The 17225-nt window shown below is 39.5% G+C and overlaps 1 protein-coding gene and 1 long non-coding RNA gene across 2 annotated transcripts; both read left to right on the top strand.

Annotated features, from left to right (window-relative positions):
- The first annotated feature begins 917 nt into the window (after positions 1–917).
- Positions 918–4009, top strand: LOC109999939 (uncharacterized). Its single transcript, XR_010666713.1, has 4 exons — positions 918–1086; positions 1154–1212; positions 1498–3615; positions 3914–4009. It is a non-coding gene; the product is annotated as an uncharacterized lncRNA (long non-coding RNA).
- A 6221-nt stretch (positions 4010–10230) lies between these two features.
- armc10 (armadillo repeat containing 10) lies at positions 10231–16750 on the top strand. Its single transcript, XM_020655106.3, has 6 exons — positions 10231–10772; positions 13795–13940; positions 14062–14196; positions 14288–14464; positions 14762–14833; positions 15003–16750. Exons 1-6 carry the CDS (start codon positions 10514–10516, stop codon positions 15252–15254), a joined length of 1041 nt encoding a protein of 346 aa, XP_020510762.1. The 5' UTR covers positions 10231–10513; the 3' UTR covers positions 15255–16750.
- The last annotated feature ends 475 nt before the right edge of the window (positions 16751–17225 follow it).

The raw sequence follows: 17225 nt of genomic DNA, 5'->3' as shown, positions 1-17225 counted from the left end.
TAATCAGGACAGAATTGAGTTACATTGAGACCAATCATTTTATATCGTGTTTTTTTTACTAATGAGGGTCTAAACTGAAGCATGATTGGACCCTCTGACAGGAAAAAGTGATTAAAGGGAGATGAACGCGTGGCAATACCCATGAAAAATTAAAAGTAATCCAATGTAGAAATGTGGAAACCTCAATTTGCATTGAACATATAGGGGCTATATCCCTCCCCTTATCTTTTTTGTTTTGTTTTTGTCTGTTTGTTTTCTATTTTCTTTTTCTTTTTCATCTTTTTTTCTTTTTTTTTCTTCTTCTTTATATTTATTTTATTTTTTCTCTCTCTTATTTCATTGTTTTGATGTATGTGTATGTCTGTGTATTCATTTCTAAAGATGTTGCTGCTTCTTTTCTTGGGGGTAGTTTATTTTTTGATTCATTCAACATCTTATGTCAAAAACATGTTTGTTGAAATGAAATAACCATGTGAATGAAGCAACTCTTAAATATATACAAAGTATAAAAAAAAAGGAGATGAACGCAATGATGCATAAGTGCAAGGATAGCTGTGAAATACAATATCTTCATGAACTCAGCAGTGTGTAAACATTCATGACTTTCATTCACATGGGTCAAATATCTGTTAAGAGTTTCACAAGTTGTTCTCTTTAGTATTAGTTGAGTTTTTAATATTTTTGCAGATCCATTTTCCAAGGCTTAACAATAACGTTTAAAGGGGTTAGAATAACATTTTGACTTTATACCTTCCAATGCAAAAGCTTAACCAAAGCTCACATCTTCCACATTTGGACTCTCTTGATTAATTTGTTTACCATTTAAGCCTCACCATTCAGCAGTTTGAATAAAAAGCTCCACCACTGATTGTCTAATCAGGTTAGCACCATCTGTTTTCAATCCCCTCGTTAAAGTCAGTGTGAGAAGAATCTGCTGTATCTTTCCCTTTGTGCACTTCTCTTTTCTTCTTCTTCCTTGCTCTCAAACATTGTGAAGAAAGAAAAGACGGAGCATGACTGGTTGTTGTCTGAGCTGGTTGTAGATTTTATCAACAGACATCTTCACAGAATGAATCTCCTATTTGGGTAAATAAAATACAATGACCTTTGACCTAATCAAGAGTTTGTTTGTCTGACTTTATTGTTTACTCAGGGTTCCTTGGCTTGACAATGTGTTGTTCTGGGCCTGCATTTGTTTCCTTACTCATAAAGGTAAGATATACTACATTTTAATTTAATTATCTTTTTTCTCTTCTTACCTTTTCTTGGGATTTTTATCTTTATTTTATTTCATGTTGTATTTAAAAAAAATTATATATAAAAATGTGCCAGGATGAACAAAATATGTGATGAAATATGACAACTGGTAATGTAGTAAAACAGCCTGCAATTAAGTATTAAAAAGAAAAAAAAAAAGCAAGATTTGTTTTTTTTTTGTTCTTTCTTGTACTTTCCAACCATAAAGAATTACACACTGTCTGTTTATTCCCTTGACAGGTTACAGTTATGAACGGGACTTTTCGCTCAATGACGATGCATTCAGTAGCCATGCAGGTGTGTTTGATCCCCAAACCTCAAACCAGTTTAACTCTGGAGCTTCTTTAAATGCAAACCATGACTCTGACGGTCACATTAATGAGATGCTGAGGGATCCAGTCCATCGTGATGACAACGAGGACGCTAGCTCTGCTGCTGGCTTCAGTGAAGAGATGATACAAAGCTCTGCTCCCTCTTTGCAGAATTCTGATCTTGAAGATCCTGGTTATGGACACCCCTTTGATCTTTTAGTAAAGGAGCACATGCAGCAGAAAAAAAATGTGGAGGGTGTCAGTTTCCCAACCATGAGACATTTTAAACAGTTTGTACACAAAATGAAAAGCTCCTTCCTCAAACCTGGAAGTGACTCGAGAAGACACTTTCAAACGGCGCGAGACATCATGGAAAACGAGTTGGCTGCTAATGCTGGAAATACAGATGAGGAGCCTCGCACAGGGTCTGGATTTGACTCCACAAAAGAAGACAACGCTCACAGTGAGGCCGATGAAAATGAAGCCTGGAATAAGAACAGAAATACAGAGTTTGAAGAAGGCAGTATGAGTCCAAACTACCAAATGCGAAGCCAATCCGTCCTCGATCCTGTTGACTCTACTGCAAGATTTATTACAAACAATGCTCATGATAACTCAGGAGTGGGCATGGATCAACTCTACCATCAACTCTATCAGTCAGAAGCCAAACCGTATGTTTTAAATAATAATGAATTGTCTGACAGTAGTGGAGATACTAGTGCTCCTCGTTCACAAAATAACAATGTTCAGTCAACAAGCCCCCAGCTCTATGATCAAATTCCTCCTGGTTCATTCTTTGGAGAAGATTATTCTTCTGCCCCCGCCCCAGATTTCAACTACTATAACAACAAGATGACAAATGTAATACCGCAAACCTCTGAGAAGTATATCCAAACATCCGATCATACACCTCAAAGTAAAGACCATTTTGCAGGTTATCAAAAACAATCTGTTGGCTTTAAACTTGGAGATTTCCAAAGTGAAGAACCAGGCAGGTGGACTCCAGCTGATTTCCTTTCTGCACCAAAGCCCCAATCTCCGAATTCCTACAACAGAAGTGTATACGTCAGTGCACCAAGAGGTCAACTGCACAGCCCAGATTATGTTCCAAAACAAAGGGAGAGACCAGCCCCAACAATACCAGCATATCTGGAATCAAACCATGTAAATGACAACCCGCCTGTGCACCAGCCTGCATCTGTTGGATCTGTTTCTTCCAGTTCAGAAAACCCTTCATCACAGATTCAAACAAGCAGCCCAAATGACATCACTATGAAACCTTCAAGCTCTTTACACGACGGCTATCTCAAAGAGCAGGGAGTCGGCGTTACTCATCCTTCTGTCCACGCTTCACAAGTAAAAGATGAAGAGAAATCAAATCCCTCTGAGCAGAATCTAATATCTGCCATTCAGGAATCAAAACAAATAACAGAAGATACCCTCCTTCCCTTTTCTAACAGCTTGGAATCCAGCCAGAGTGGGGTTTTATCTCAATTTGGAGCTGGTTATGCAACCTTCAACTCCCCTAGTTCTGCACTGGCCCTTTTAAGATTAGTTGGCAATGAATTCAAGAGGAAGAACAATGATATCAAAAATATAATTTCTGAAAAAAGATCTCACAGGTTTGGCGCCATTAGACCCCTGGATCTATTTTCTGCCTCACAGGGTCAAAGACTTGATGGCTATGCTGGCCGTCTGCAGACCTTCATTCAACCAACCAATGAATGGAGGCGTCCAGCTGATGTAAACGGAGAACCTGGTAACACGGCCTTCCAGCACCCCAAACCCGGATTCCCTGCTCCTACATTAAACGGTCTGTTTTGGAGGAAGCGTGTCGACACCAAGAGGCTTCCTCAGACGGGCCTCATTATGTCATCACCATCTGCACACACATATGTTGTGAAATCCAAAAAACGCTACGTAAGGGGCAAAGTGTCTCGATCAAAGACTCGTTATGACCCTTATCAGCTGAATGATGTGATTACAAAAAACACTGCAGGCGAAGGACTGAAGAACCAAGAATACACGATTTAAAAGACAAAAAAAGGTATGTACAAAAATGTCTTTTAATTTATCTATATGTGAATGACATTATACAAATTAAATGACACTTTTGCCTAAATTAAGGGTCATCTAGAGACCATTTCCATTTTTGTCACTGAGCTGTGCCTCAGCATTTAGCTTGATTGTGACTGTAGAAAAAAAAGTACTTAAAAGAAGAAAAATCAGTCTATTGTCCAATTCATTTTGATTGATCGGTTTTTGCCGTTTGTATTTTATGTTTTGAACGTTAAACACAACTGAAAGATGAAGTTGAAAATCTTCACATCTTTTGTTCCCTATAGGATCTGCTGCTATCCTCAGCTGGGAGGAAAACTTAAGTTCCTGTCGTCAACACATCTGCTCTGATGAGATGAGGCATTAAATATTTTTTAATAGTATGTGTCTTGTCTTAATTATGCCATATGGTCAATCTCGCTGTGCAAAGGTGACAATCTTTATTTGATGCAAACACTCATGGCAATGACTCTTAAATGTTTCATAACTGCAAGTAGGATAACAATTAAGAAAATTGTTAAGCTTCGAGAATGTATCTGAAGCTTCACTTAGTGTCTTGGGCCTCATTAAGAAACTATTTATTAATTTATCATACCCTCATGTGTCCATCATGACTGCACTGCTGCAGACCGAGGTAATTTTTCTGGGAAAGAAACAAAATGTTTTCAAACGTGTCAGTTAACAAACATGCAGTACAGGCTTAAAACACAATACTAGAGAAAAAACGTGAATAATGAACAATAAGCAACTGTAAAAAAAATTAATGAAGCAAAACGCCCCATCTCCTCTCTTTTTTTTCCTTGGCATAGAAGCCATCAAACCTAACCGAAGAGGTGGTAATATTAATGTTATCAGGAAAAAAGGAGAAGAATTTGGGATTTTTTTATTTTAAAAGTTTATTTCCAGGTGGGATGAGGATTTTTCAATCAACAAGTTCTTATAATGTTTTTATGGTTTTATGCTCTTCAAATATTTTACATTGTTTAGTATATACATTTTTAAACATACTGTAAGATTCTTTTAATTAATTTTTAAATCCCTTGTTGTATTTGTTTTGTGACAAAAGCCTCCTTAGTGTTCTTCACCTCTTGTGGCTGAATGACTCTTAAGGCTTTTAACCATCTCCTTGATCCCTACCTGTTGGCCAGTTGTGATGTCAGCCTTGTTTTTGTTAGACACGCCCCTCACCTCCATGTTACCTGGCCAACAAACCAGCCCACCTTGCATGTGACCTATTGGCTGATTGTCCCAACCTTTTTGAATGTTTTTACTTTTCCTTCAATTGTGTACCTACCCTATTTAAATGATGTTTGTTAATCTGTTTCTTGATGACCTTGATGAAGGCCACGAGCCGGAACGCATCGGTCTAAATTGTTAATAAAGTTGATCTTCTTGCTACAAGTGTTGCTGGAGCATTTTGACCTCAACAATAAAAAAACAAAGAACAAATAGAAGCATAATAAAATATCAGAATGTCCAGCTTGACTTAAAACTAAAAGCCAATGCGAGGTTGCCAAAGAGGTGGTCTTAGGTAAGGCTTTAACGTTTTCAATGGATTGAGCAGTTCTGATGTTAACGGGTAGACTGACTAACAGATTTGGAGTCGCCAACGTGAAGGCTGGTTGTAATAAGGCTGCAACTGAGAACATCCAAGAGCATGTGTGTTGACCGCAGCGCTCTGACTGGAGCATGTTGTTGCAGCAGCCCACACAAATAAAATAAGGCCAACCCACGTGTCCAGAGAGACTGAGTCATCAGTCACACAAGTTGATGAAGTGGAGAATTCTATCAGTAGCAAATGTAATACATGCAAAAACGTGTACTGTTTTAAAGTATAAATCAAGTATATCCTCTGAAAATAACTCTGTGAGTCATGACTGTCTACAATGGGTGTAACACTCGAGTCCCACTGTCTGTGATGTTTTCAGAGTTTTCAGAGTCCTATCTTCACTTTGTTTACATCGCCGGGACAGCCGGCTGACTCCTCCCCTCGTGTATAAAAGTTGTTTAATTGAGGGACTAGAGAAAAGAAGAATAACATACTGTACTCACTGCTTAACTGTGTTTCTAGATCACGCTCATTTCAGGTAAATTTACATGCAGTGTGAAGATACCAGCATAATAAAGATCGTTAGCATTAGCATGCTAGCACAACAATGCAGCGCGAGTTGTTTTGGTTTCATGCTGGTGCTCAAGGGCGACATCTGCTGGATCAAAAAAATCACATATAAAGCCTTTAAGCCTCTCTGCAGATTTGACAATGCAGTAAGATGACTGTTAAACATTTTTAAACTCTCTTCTTCAACTGAAACGAAAACAATATATTTTAACCAAAAAAGGGCCAAAACCTAAGTTGATAGAGATCATGTTTTCTTATCGTTCTAAAGCCTAATTCTTTTGGTGATGCTAAAAGAGGAGTAAACTAGCTTTAATATCCGAGTACAGTTAGAGATCATGATGCAACAACAAACCCAAAGTGGTAATATACTATGAACAATTTCTAGTTTGTTTTTTGTTTTTTAATAAACAAGCTTACATTGACTTATATTTCAGAGTCACTAATGGAAGTGGACGACATGTTAGACTTTTCTCCAGAGTTTTTGAATCTTTGCTCCTTTACATTTAGACCTTCAGGACGGTCGCGCTCTAAACTTAGAAAACTTGAGAAAGAGAGCCATCATGTGTTCGTCTTGAGGAAGGACAAAACTAGTTGGTCTACTCTACTACCAGTCTGAAGAGTGGCATGTGATTGGGAAAGTCAGGAAGGAAACTAGTATTTTGTATCTGGCTTGTTCAAGCCTTTGTCAGATTTTGCCTGTTAAGTTTAATTTATAACCAATTTGAAAAATGATTATAGATAAAAAAGCAGAAAATAAATTGTATTTCACGAAGGACAACTACAAGCAGCAAATTTGTATTCTTTGTGTAGAATTCAAAATCAATGCTGTGACACGTGTTATTAGTGAAATAGTGCAATTTTAAAACTCTGGTTAAAAAAAATACCAAAAATGGTAGTTTCTTTTTTTTTTTAAGGCGATACTTTAAATTGAGTCTTTCAGGTTTTTTGGGGACTTTTATGATTTACTGTAGAAAGAGGACAGTGGATAGAGTCTGTAACTGGGATGAGGAGAGAGTGGGGAATTGCATGCAGCAAAGTGTTAAGGGTTGGAGCTGAAACCGGGACGCCCACTTTGAGGACTGTTCCAGATTAAGGGTCAAGACAAGTGTGGCTAAATCTGATTAGGGGATATCTGGTGAGTCATTAATGTCAATATAAAAATACATGTAGACTATAAAAGATGACCTGAAGAACATTTCTTATAGGGGATATTAGTATTACTTATCAGTTTATTCAACTGTATGGCTGAATTTGTAAATTACATTTTAAAATAAACTGTACTTTTGTAAATTAGAGACAAGTTATAGAAAGCAGTCTATTTTAGTACAGCTATAATAAAATGTGTGCTTCTCAATATTTTCCTAAAAATGTATTGATGTGTAAAATGTTATAATTCTTAAAAAAAAACAAGACAGATGCAGATTATATTGAAAATCTACTTTATAGTTCTCGTTGCAATATATTACAATACATTTTACTCTAACAGTCCCCTTAGGATGGCTAAACCAATAGCTTAGTGCATAAACAATTACACTCAATTGTGTCAAAGATGATCTGAAAACCTGAAGTTGAGCTGACATCAGATCCTGATGGTTAGACTGACAACAAAAATGACGTCGTACTGACTTCAGGTTCCCACATTTTGCTGATGTCAAACCTGACACTGAGCTGATGTCACAATCTGACTCATTACAAAATTGAGCTGACGTGAAAATCCGACATTGGGTTGATGGCAAAACCTGATGTTGGGCTGACATCAGATCCCAGTATTGGGCTGACACCAAAACCTTACGTTAATCTAACATCAGAGCCCAACATTTAGCAGATATTAATATCTGACTTTGGCTGACATAAGAAAAAAAGCTGTTGAGCTGGCAACAGGTTGATGTCAGATTCTAACGTGGGGCTGATGTCAAAACCTGACACTGAGATGATGTTAGATTCTGATTTTTAATAATAATAAAAGCCTGAATGGCGTGATGTCACTTGTCTTTTGAACCAGGCTTAAAACATGTTAATTTCTGCTGTAAACTAACTGTAGCTCCGTCCCCCAGTGAGCTTTTTTGAATGTGGTGTGTATGTGACTTCCGGAGCTTCTGCAGATAGCTTCAAGCTGACAAATTAGACGAACTGCAGGATGTGTCACTTCAGCATTGGCTTTTTTTTTTCTTTCTTTTTCCCATAACTCGTTGATTCAACCGAACCGCAAGCCCTGTGACCGCGTGTAGCATCGTTTTTCCTGCATTTACAACATTTCCGGTATCAGCTATTTTCCAAATTCTGCAGTATAGCAAGACAGGACACACCAGTATAATCAACGTTTTGTAGACACTGCAAGTGTCCATTTTCATTTGCCTATGGTGAAAATGCCAATAATACAAAGCCCTTATTAAAACCAGGCAGCAACCTCTAATGTTGAAAAATGTGTCTGGCTCCAAGAGCCCCGAAAGTCTACGGAAGAGGATTAGGGCCACTGAAAAAAAAATTTGGTTCTGATCAGAACCTTTTTTTTTTTTTCAGTGGCCCTAATCCTCTTCCGTAGAAGTCACACACACACCCCATTCAAACATTTTAACATGTCTACGGCCTGGTACAAAAACGATATTAGTTTGATTAATGATTGTCTTCATGGGCAAACACTGAAGAGGGGTGATTTTTTTCAATAATGCATTCGTTTTGATTTTATGACCGATGCGAGTTAGAATAGTTAGGCAGGAGGCTGCCCTGACGGACAGGTGGACAGGTGGACAGGTGGACGTGGTGACGCTGTTCATCAGGAGGCTTAAAACCTGCCTCAGCTCCAGCTCTCAGCCTGTCATTAAATTGACTGAAAGTTAGGCTGAGACAGATTTTCCAGCAAGGCAGCTGCTGCCCATGAGCCTCCAGAGCCCCCTGCCGTAACAGATAGGTGATGTCACTCAGGCCATTAATATTTATAGTCTATGATTAAAAGAAGCAAACACAAATAGAGGGTACAGGCTGGAAGTAGCACTGTTATGATCTACTTCAATGACGCAAAGGCAAGCTGCTCAGGAAGGCACCTTTGCCCTTTGTGTCACTAATCTGTGAATCTACACATATAGGTTTGTAGTAAAATTAAAGTGTCCAGATTTGTAGTAAAATTAAAGTGTCCAGATTTGGCACATGCATGTAGGCGTATGGCATAGCTACAGAACATTCAAAGCAGAGGTATACCCCAGGCTTCTTCTGTGTTGTGCAGCGGTAGGAAGCATTCTTGCCAGTCAGGTGGGCAGTTCCGTTTGTGATGTCAAATGTAAAGGATTAATTGTTTTGGGGTTTGCTTTGGCCAGAGCTAAAACAAAAAAAAGGTCGGCTTGGGCTTTGTGTAAATGTGGGGGTAACAGTTACATCATAGGGTCCAGAATTTCCTAATTACGCCCCTAAAGTCAGGAGTTTAATAGACAAACAATAAATACATGAACTATTTTGGCCACTTTTGGAACCCCACATTTTATAGTTACTAAAATGTTTGAAGTATTCATTTACTGAGAGCTGATATTGTGTGACAAAAGCTTTGGTGCAATCACCCACTTTAAGGTTTTGCCTACCTGTAGTGTTGCCAGGTCGGCATATTTCAGTAATTTTTCTGTCACAGCTATGATGGAAAATTTGTCAAAGCTTATTCAGAAAAGAAGTTTGTAGAATTATGTAAAATATGTTTTTAATAGGTCTATTGGTTCATTGGAAATTATATTGTTTTACTACATTTACAATGAAATGCCTTATAAAGCCCCTGCAGCCTCAGCCGGGAGTGTGCCCATGTTCCCACATTTCCTTTTTCATAAATTTGTATCAGATTTTATCACCCTTTCTCCCAACCCTAACCCTAATTTTGAGAAAAATCTTAGAAATATGGGAACATAGGGCTGACACCCCTCGAGCCCTGCAGGGGCTTTATAATGATGACCTAGATGGACCATGGACACTCATCAAAGAATATATAAATAAGAGGAATATAATCAAAGTTAGTTCAAATATGCAATGAACAAATGTTTAAACCTTGTAAGAATAGAATAGAATAATAGAATAGAATAGAATTACTTTATTGATCCCAAACTGGGAAATTGTGGCGTTACAGCAGCAGGTTGTCCAAACACACAATATGAGTAAAAAACACAATATTAGCAAATTTAAACACAATATAATATTAAATAGAAAGTAAATAAGCACTAAAAATATCAAAACTAAGAATGGGAATATATACAACCAGGATTTAACTAAGCATTACTAGTCTTAAATATGAAAGATTAAATGTAAATGTGCAAAAACAGAGTTGTGGGGCAGTCATGATGAGTAATTTATTATATTTCTGTGATCTAATCTGTTATCTCTGGTATAATGTATTTGTGTTGTGTAGGCTTCTTGCAGTGTTGTTGTGTTTGAGCTGGAGGCCTGCTTAGTATTTAGTGTTACATTTGTGAGGAGGCTGTTTTATTTATCTGAGTTACTTTTTCCGGTCCAACCTGGCAACCCGAGCAGCCCGGAACACACCGCAGAGTAACATCACTGTTGACAACTGTGGCTTGTTGTCAAACTTCTCCAGTTCCCACAACAATGAGTTCACCAAAATTGCTCTGCTCGGGCTGTGTAGTGTTGTCTATTGGCTGTCTTCACTGCTAGTTTACTTTCTCCAGCAGGTCCGCTAGCTGTTGCTGTAACACGATTTGACTGAAATCATCATCTGTTGTTAAGCGGTTAGCTTGTTAGCTTAGCGTTAGCAGGGCTTAGCTAACGAGGCTGCAGCAGCATGGGCGATGGAAGTGTCACTCCGAGGATCGGCAACATGAGAGCGTTGCTCGGGTTAGTTGCCGGAGCTGGAGCTTCCTATGGGATTTACAAACTTATCAGCGAGGTAAGCATCAAGAGGAACAAGAAAAGTGTCCCCAGTGACAGTCCCGGTGTGTGGAGCAGTTCCCCCGGTGACCTGACCCCGAAGCCGGGCAGCCTGCTGGCCAAAGTGTCCGGACTGGACGTCGTCTGCCCCCGACCTGCGGATGTAGCATCAGGTAGGAACAATGGAGCTCACACCGTCTATAATGCATCTTTACCTTGATGTTACATTAATGTGATTCACTAAAACTAATATCTCAGGATAATTTATTTCTAATTATAGTGTATGAATACTTTTTAAAGGTCTAATTACAGATTTTTTTTCTCCCTCAACTGTTTTTAGGTTCTTGTTTAAATGTCACATATATTTTTATCCCTGCAGAGATTAGGTACATTTCTTGTATAAGTCTATTTTTAATTGCACAGTTTTAAGTTTTGATTCGTCTGGGGCAGGGGTGGGCAACTGGGGGCCACATGCGGCCCCCATCAACCCTCAGCGTGGCCCCTCAGCTTAATTTTTTACACATCAATTAATTGTAAACATGATGAAATCTGCCATGAAATCATGAAAAGCAGAAATATGTCCATAATAATATTTGATCACTGGTTTATGTTGAGTTAAATTTGAGACATAATTGACTGTAATCGTTTTTTGTATCCTACAATTTGGCCCCCTGGCAGTGAGAATTAAATGAATGTGGCCCCTTGCTGTGACCAAAGTTGCCCATCCCTGGATTAGAGGTGTTCTTTAAATCTTTTATTCAGGTTAATATATATGTATGGGACGGGGGCGTTGGTTTTGTGGTTAATTTGTAACAAACGTTTCATGTCATGTCTTTGTAACCTGCTACTGGATGCTTTGAATTTCCCTCGGGATCAATAAAGTATCTATCTATCTATCTATCTATCTATCTATCTAAAGTTGGCCATATCCACATGTTCACATCTCTTACAGAGCATGGAGAGCTTTTGTCATAGGGTTGTCAAACTATATGGATACTCTTTTTACACCTGCAGATGGGGAGATGTTTAGGACAAATCCCCCCCCCCCTATTAGAAGCGATGAAAAGCAGATTTGGACCCCTGGGCCCCCTTTGCCTCTGTGCAGGATTGCTCTCATTAAGATAAACTTCCTTCAATGGGCGGTTCTAGGCAGGGGCCAACAGGGGCCAGTGCCCCTGTAACATGGATCTTGGACCCCCCTGTGGCCATTCCTCCAAAAGGAAGAACCCCCCTAATAACACAAACAGTATTTGACTCACAATCTAGTTTTCAATTCTGTTACTGAAACAAATATAAATCATGGTATTTAATGATGTGTGCTATTACGGTATTTGGCGTAATAAATATATATATATATATATATATATATTTAAAGCGATCATCTTTGTCTATTTTTCACCTGGTTTAATGTTCCCCTCTGACAAAACAACTGGCCCCAGTTTGGCCCCTTCAGTAAAAGTGGTCTAGAACCACCACCGCTCCCTCCCAGAATACTCTTATCTACTGCATGTGATTCCTATTTTTTGTTATCAAACAAGATTATTATGCTTGAGGTCTGGCTGAGTTCTTTTATTTGGAGCAAGACTGAAACTGGCAAAACCCCAACTGTGTGTCTCAGATGGGGGGTTTAGATGTACCTAATTTGAGACCTGTACCAGTTGGCCGCCCATCTCTGTGTTATGACAGACTGGAGTTAAAATGTGAGCCCGCTTTCGATTTGGCTAGATACTGAAGCCACTTAAAGTCTTTATGTGATTTTTCACACTTAAATATAATATAAATCAAGTCTATCCTCTGAAAATAACTCTGTGAGTCATGACTGTCTACAATGGGTGTAACACCCGAGTCCCACTGTCTGTGATGTTTTCAGAGTTTTCAGAGTCCTATCTTCACTTTGTTTACATCGCCAGAACGGCCGGCTGACTCCTCCCCTCGTGTATAAAAGTTGTTTAATTGAGGGACTAGAGAAAAGAAGAATAACATACTGTACTCACTGCTTAACTGTGTTTCTAGATCACGCTCATTTCAGGTAAATTTACATGCAGTGTGAAGATACCAGCATAATAAAGATCGCTAGCATTAGCATGCTAACACAACAATGCAGCGTGAGTTGTTTTGGTTTCATGCTGGTGCTCAAGGGCGACACCTGCTGGATCAAAAAAAATCACATATAAAGCCTTTAATCCAGGTGCCCCATTGTGGAATTTATTTTTAGTGACTAACCTTCACTCCAGGTCCTCTGGTCTAATTCCATCACTCTCTCTTGATCGGGGCTTTAAATCGTGGTTTAGCCAGCTGGTAACAAAGATGGGGGGAATTATTTACTGGTCACACTTTTTTTGTCATTTCAGCAACTACTGAAGCAATATAAGCCTTCGATATTTCCAAATCGGACATTTCATTAGACACTTCACTGATTAGCAGTAATGTCATCTCACATTTAGAAACATGTCCCGTGTTTAAGGATGTCTAAGAAACGCATTAGTGTATTTTACAACTCCCTTAATCTGAATCCCTCCTTAACCTCCCCAGGTCACTAAGCAACCTTGAGGGAGATTTGGGAATCTCTATTGACGATGCTGAATGGCAAGAAATATATGGATCAAGGCCATGGAGATTTCTAGCTATAATAGAACCAGATCAACTCAGTTAAAGGTCACATGTTGTGCAAAAATACACTTTACCATGTTTTATGAATACTAATATTCGTCCCTAGTCTGTTTACAAATCCATCAATAATGAGAAAAGTCCATCCTCTCCGTCTTCTGCCTGCTCCACTTTTCAGAAAATGTGTGCTCAAACAGGCCGTTTGGAGATTTTCCCTTCATGACATCACAAAGGGCAGTAGCCCCTCCCCCAGGTGGGTGACACTCCCACAGCTAGGTGTTTGTTCTGCCCTCTGAGTCTGCCTTCTCACCGTAAACAATAGGACATGGAGAGAGAAAGACTGAGACACCCGAGCCCTTCCAGAGAGGGGGCGTGATCAGACAGCTCATTTACATATTTAAAGGTACAGACACAGAAACAGCCTGTTCTGAGCAGGACTGAAATAGAGGGGTTTATAGACATGATCAAATACAGGATCAGAGTGGATATTTGGCAAGAAACAGAAATGTTCGGGGGAGCGCTGAGACTTATTTAAACTTGCAAACACAATATTTAAAGTTTGTTTGATCTGCTTATACTGTTACACAGGTGACATCATCCACCAGTCACCTGACAACCTGGACCCGCAGCACTTGAAGATGCTGCTGTCGTGTCTGCAGACCAACACCAAGCCGTCGGACAGATGTCGGATCCTCGTAACTTTAGGAAATGCTGCTGCCTTCACTGTGAATCAGGTACAGGAAAACAGTAAGAACAACTCTGTTCTGTTCTTTGTTAAATAGAAAGAATTTAAATATGAAGTTGTGTCTGCTTTTGAGATTGTTATAATTTTCCTCTCTTTTGCTGACAATCTAGAATCTCATCCGAGAGTATGAAGGGATTCACATCATAGCTGGCTTCCTCTCTGACTCTGCTGCAGAGGTTAGAGTGCAGACTCTGAATGCTTTAAATAATCTGTGTATGAACATCCAGAACCAGGAACAAATAAAGGTATGCTTCTGTACACTGTTCTGCAAATAGCATGCGATAAGTTCTTGAGTTTGATATTTTGGTTTGAAACTCAATGAACTATGTCTTACAGGTTTATGTGCCACAAGTGCTGGAGCTGATTGAGATGTCCCCGGTGAATTCTGACCTTCAGCTCGGAGCTCTCAGGCTGATGACGAACCTTTCAGTCACAGAAAAACATCAACATCTGCTGAAGGATTCCATCACACTTTTACTGTCTCTTCTTGTTGTTAGCAACGAGGCATTACAGGTTAGTATTATTATTTTAAATGTTTTACATTTTTAAATTCTATTTTATATTTTGTAATATCTTCTTATTCTGTATTATTTAAGTTGTTGCTAGTTCTGTTTTATTTCCTTGTTAATTGTTTAGCACCAATACACCAAGTCAAATTCCTTGTATGTGTAAATGTACTTGGCAATAAACCCAGATTCTGATTCTGATTCTGATTCTGATTCTGATTCTGATATGTCAGATAGTTTAGAGCAGTATAGATGTGAACTTCTGTGTGACTTTATTAATCACTTTTTAATATTTGTGTTTCAGATTCAGGCGTTAAAAGTTCTTGTGAATCTGTCCTCTAATCCAGACATGATGGATGACATCGTTCAAGCTCAGGTAAGAAAAAGAAAAATCATCCTCATGTCAGTTCACCCAGCAGGTGTAGTTTGCATGTTTTGATGAATTACTCAGCGAGTTAGGTAACACTTCTGTGTTTAGAGGCTGCTTGTTTTCCAGCTCGAGTGGCCTCATGTTGATGCTTTTCTTGTTTTTTTTGTTGCTCCAGGCACCAGCCTCTGTCGTGCTGCTGTTCGATGCTCGGACAGCCTTTGCCGTGCTCCTGCGACTTCTGACGTTTGCAGGAAACTTAAAAGCCTGGAGGCCCTCCGCCCAGGTGGCCAATGAACTGAGGCGGAAGCAGGATTGCCTCTTCAGGGTCATGTTAGACGAGTCCTCCCAGCTCCACAGCAGACTGGTCCAGCTGCTCTCGCACCCCGACGGGGAGATCCAGGCCCAGGTGGCTCGCGTCCTGACGTAAACCTCCCACTGGAAAACAATGCACAGCTTTAGTTTTCTCACATTAACCCTGCCAAAGCCACCGACCTGTCACTTTCCTCGTCCGTTTAGATCTGTTGACATCATTGTCGATGCTGAGTTTACACTCCCACACTCTCCAAGCGTTACCGAGATCAAGTTGCCACTCAGAACTAATTTATTTATTCTCACACCCTGATTTCCAGTTTCTTACACTACGATTACACGACAACTGATGAGAAATAGTTTTGCGGTCGTGCAGGGAGAATCCATCGAGGGTATGAAACGGGCGGCCTCTTCATGTTTTCTTCCTGCCAGAAAGAAAACGTTTTCTTTTCATTTGCCCAAGACTATTCTCCTTTAAAAAGCTCCACAGTGCCCTTCCTTTTGTGACAACTTGACCTGCTTTTCTGAAGATCTATTCCAGGTGAAATTTCTTAAAAACCAAACCCACTGCCAAACATTTTCAAGAGACTGTTGTCTGATTGACCCGTGTGGCATGAGAGGTGAAGAGATTTGTGCTGCACACCTCAGCATGCCTTTGAAGACCCGAATGAATGGATGTACTGCAAGCTCCAGTCCTCACTTAACGATTGTCAGCCATGTTGGATTTAAAGATCATGCTCTTGTTAGCAGTAGCATAAGAAGATATTTTATACATTTAGCTAATGTGAGAACCAGCGTCATAACTTAAAAACTGTCAAAGTGATGTTACAAATACAGGATAGCCGGCTCCACAGACCTGGAAGGAAGTGAGAAGTAGCAGGAGGACCTTGTAGTTAAAACACTGCATCCCCCATACTGAGAAGACCCAGGTGAGGTGGAAAGGATACAACCTGGGATATCTTCAAAAGGTGCCCTAATCCCGGCAGTTAAACCCCTCAATGCTTGAGATGTTTTTTTTTTCTCTCAGTTGTAAATCTTCCAGAAAGCGGCTGAAGACGCTGCAGGAGAAAAAGGATTTTCATCCTGCTGTGACCGTGAGGACTGCTCCATGTACTGTGAAGATATTCAGCTTGATCTTAAAAGATGGTGATGCATAAAGTGGACATGTGACACCAGTGATTGAATGTTAAATGAAAAGCCTTATTGTGAAAAGTTCTGCCCTGACTGAAACAAGATGTCATCTATCTGAAGGGACTGGAGCTGTGCACTCATCTGCTCGTTATAAACTCAGAGAGGACGGTGCATGTAGGTGCAAACCTCTTGTTTGCATGGAGAATGTGATTAATAACTCAAAGAGTACGAGTTTGAATGCAAAGATTTTATAGCATGAGGCAGTCCAGGTCAGAAAGAATGCTGCACATTTTTTATGTTTGGACACTGAATTTATTAAAGCAAAATCCCAAAATGTCTCTCAGGCAACATGGTTTACCAGATCACATACAGCAGGAGGCTGATTTACATGTGATCTAGATTATTTTATTTATTTAATGAAGTCAGCGTTTTGCCGACAAAAAGAGAAATGTTTGTCTGATTCAATAAAAATACAAAATAACATTTTTGATCTTCACGTCTTCATTTCTTGTGTGGATTCAAATGTATTTAACAAACACTGATTTTCTTTCTCGTTGGATGATATTAGTTGTTAGACTGGGAATGCCTTCAGTTTTTGTTTATGTAAGTGTGTTAAAATCAGTAGGGGTGGGATTCATCAGAGACCCCCACGATATGATATCATCACAATACTTAAAGGCTTTAGATGCGATTGTTTTGATCCAGCAGATGTCGCCCTTGAGCTCCAGCATGAAACCAAAACAACTCGCGCTGCATTGTTGTGTTAGCATGCTAATGCTAGCGATCTTTATTATGCTGGTATCTTCACACTGCATGTAAATTTACCTGAAATGAGCGTGATCTAGAAACACAGTTAAGCAGTGAGTACAGTATGTTATTCTTCTTTTCTCTAGTCCCTCAATTAAACAACTTTTATACACGAGGGGAGGAGTCAGCCGGCTGTCCCGGCGATGTAAAC

Source organism: Labrus bergylta, chromosome 7 (genome assembly GCF_963930695.1).
Source record: "Labrus bergylta chromosome 7, fLabBer1.1, whole genome shotgun sequence".
Lineage (NCBI taxonomy): Eukaryota > Metazoa > Chordata > Actinopteri > Labriformes > Labridae > Labrus > Labrus bergylta.
Note: the sequence above shows the minus strand (reverse complement) of the source record. Positions and strands in the feature narration are given on the sequence as shown.

Coding starts and splice junctions, on each gene's coding strand:
- armc10 (XM_020655106.3), top strand. CDS start 10,514: ATGGGCGATGGAAGTGTCACTCCGAGGATCGGCAACATGAGAGCGTTG. Junction 14,197..14,287: donor AGAACCAGGAACAAATAAAG/GTATGCTTCTGT, acceptor TATGTCTTACAG/GTTTATGTGCCACAAGTGCT. Junction 14,834..15,002: donor ATGACATCGTTCAAGCTCAG/GTAAGAAAAAGA, acceptor TTGTTGCTCCAG/GCACCAGCCTCTGTCGTGCT.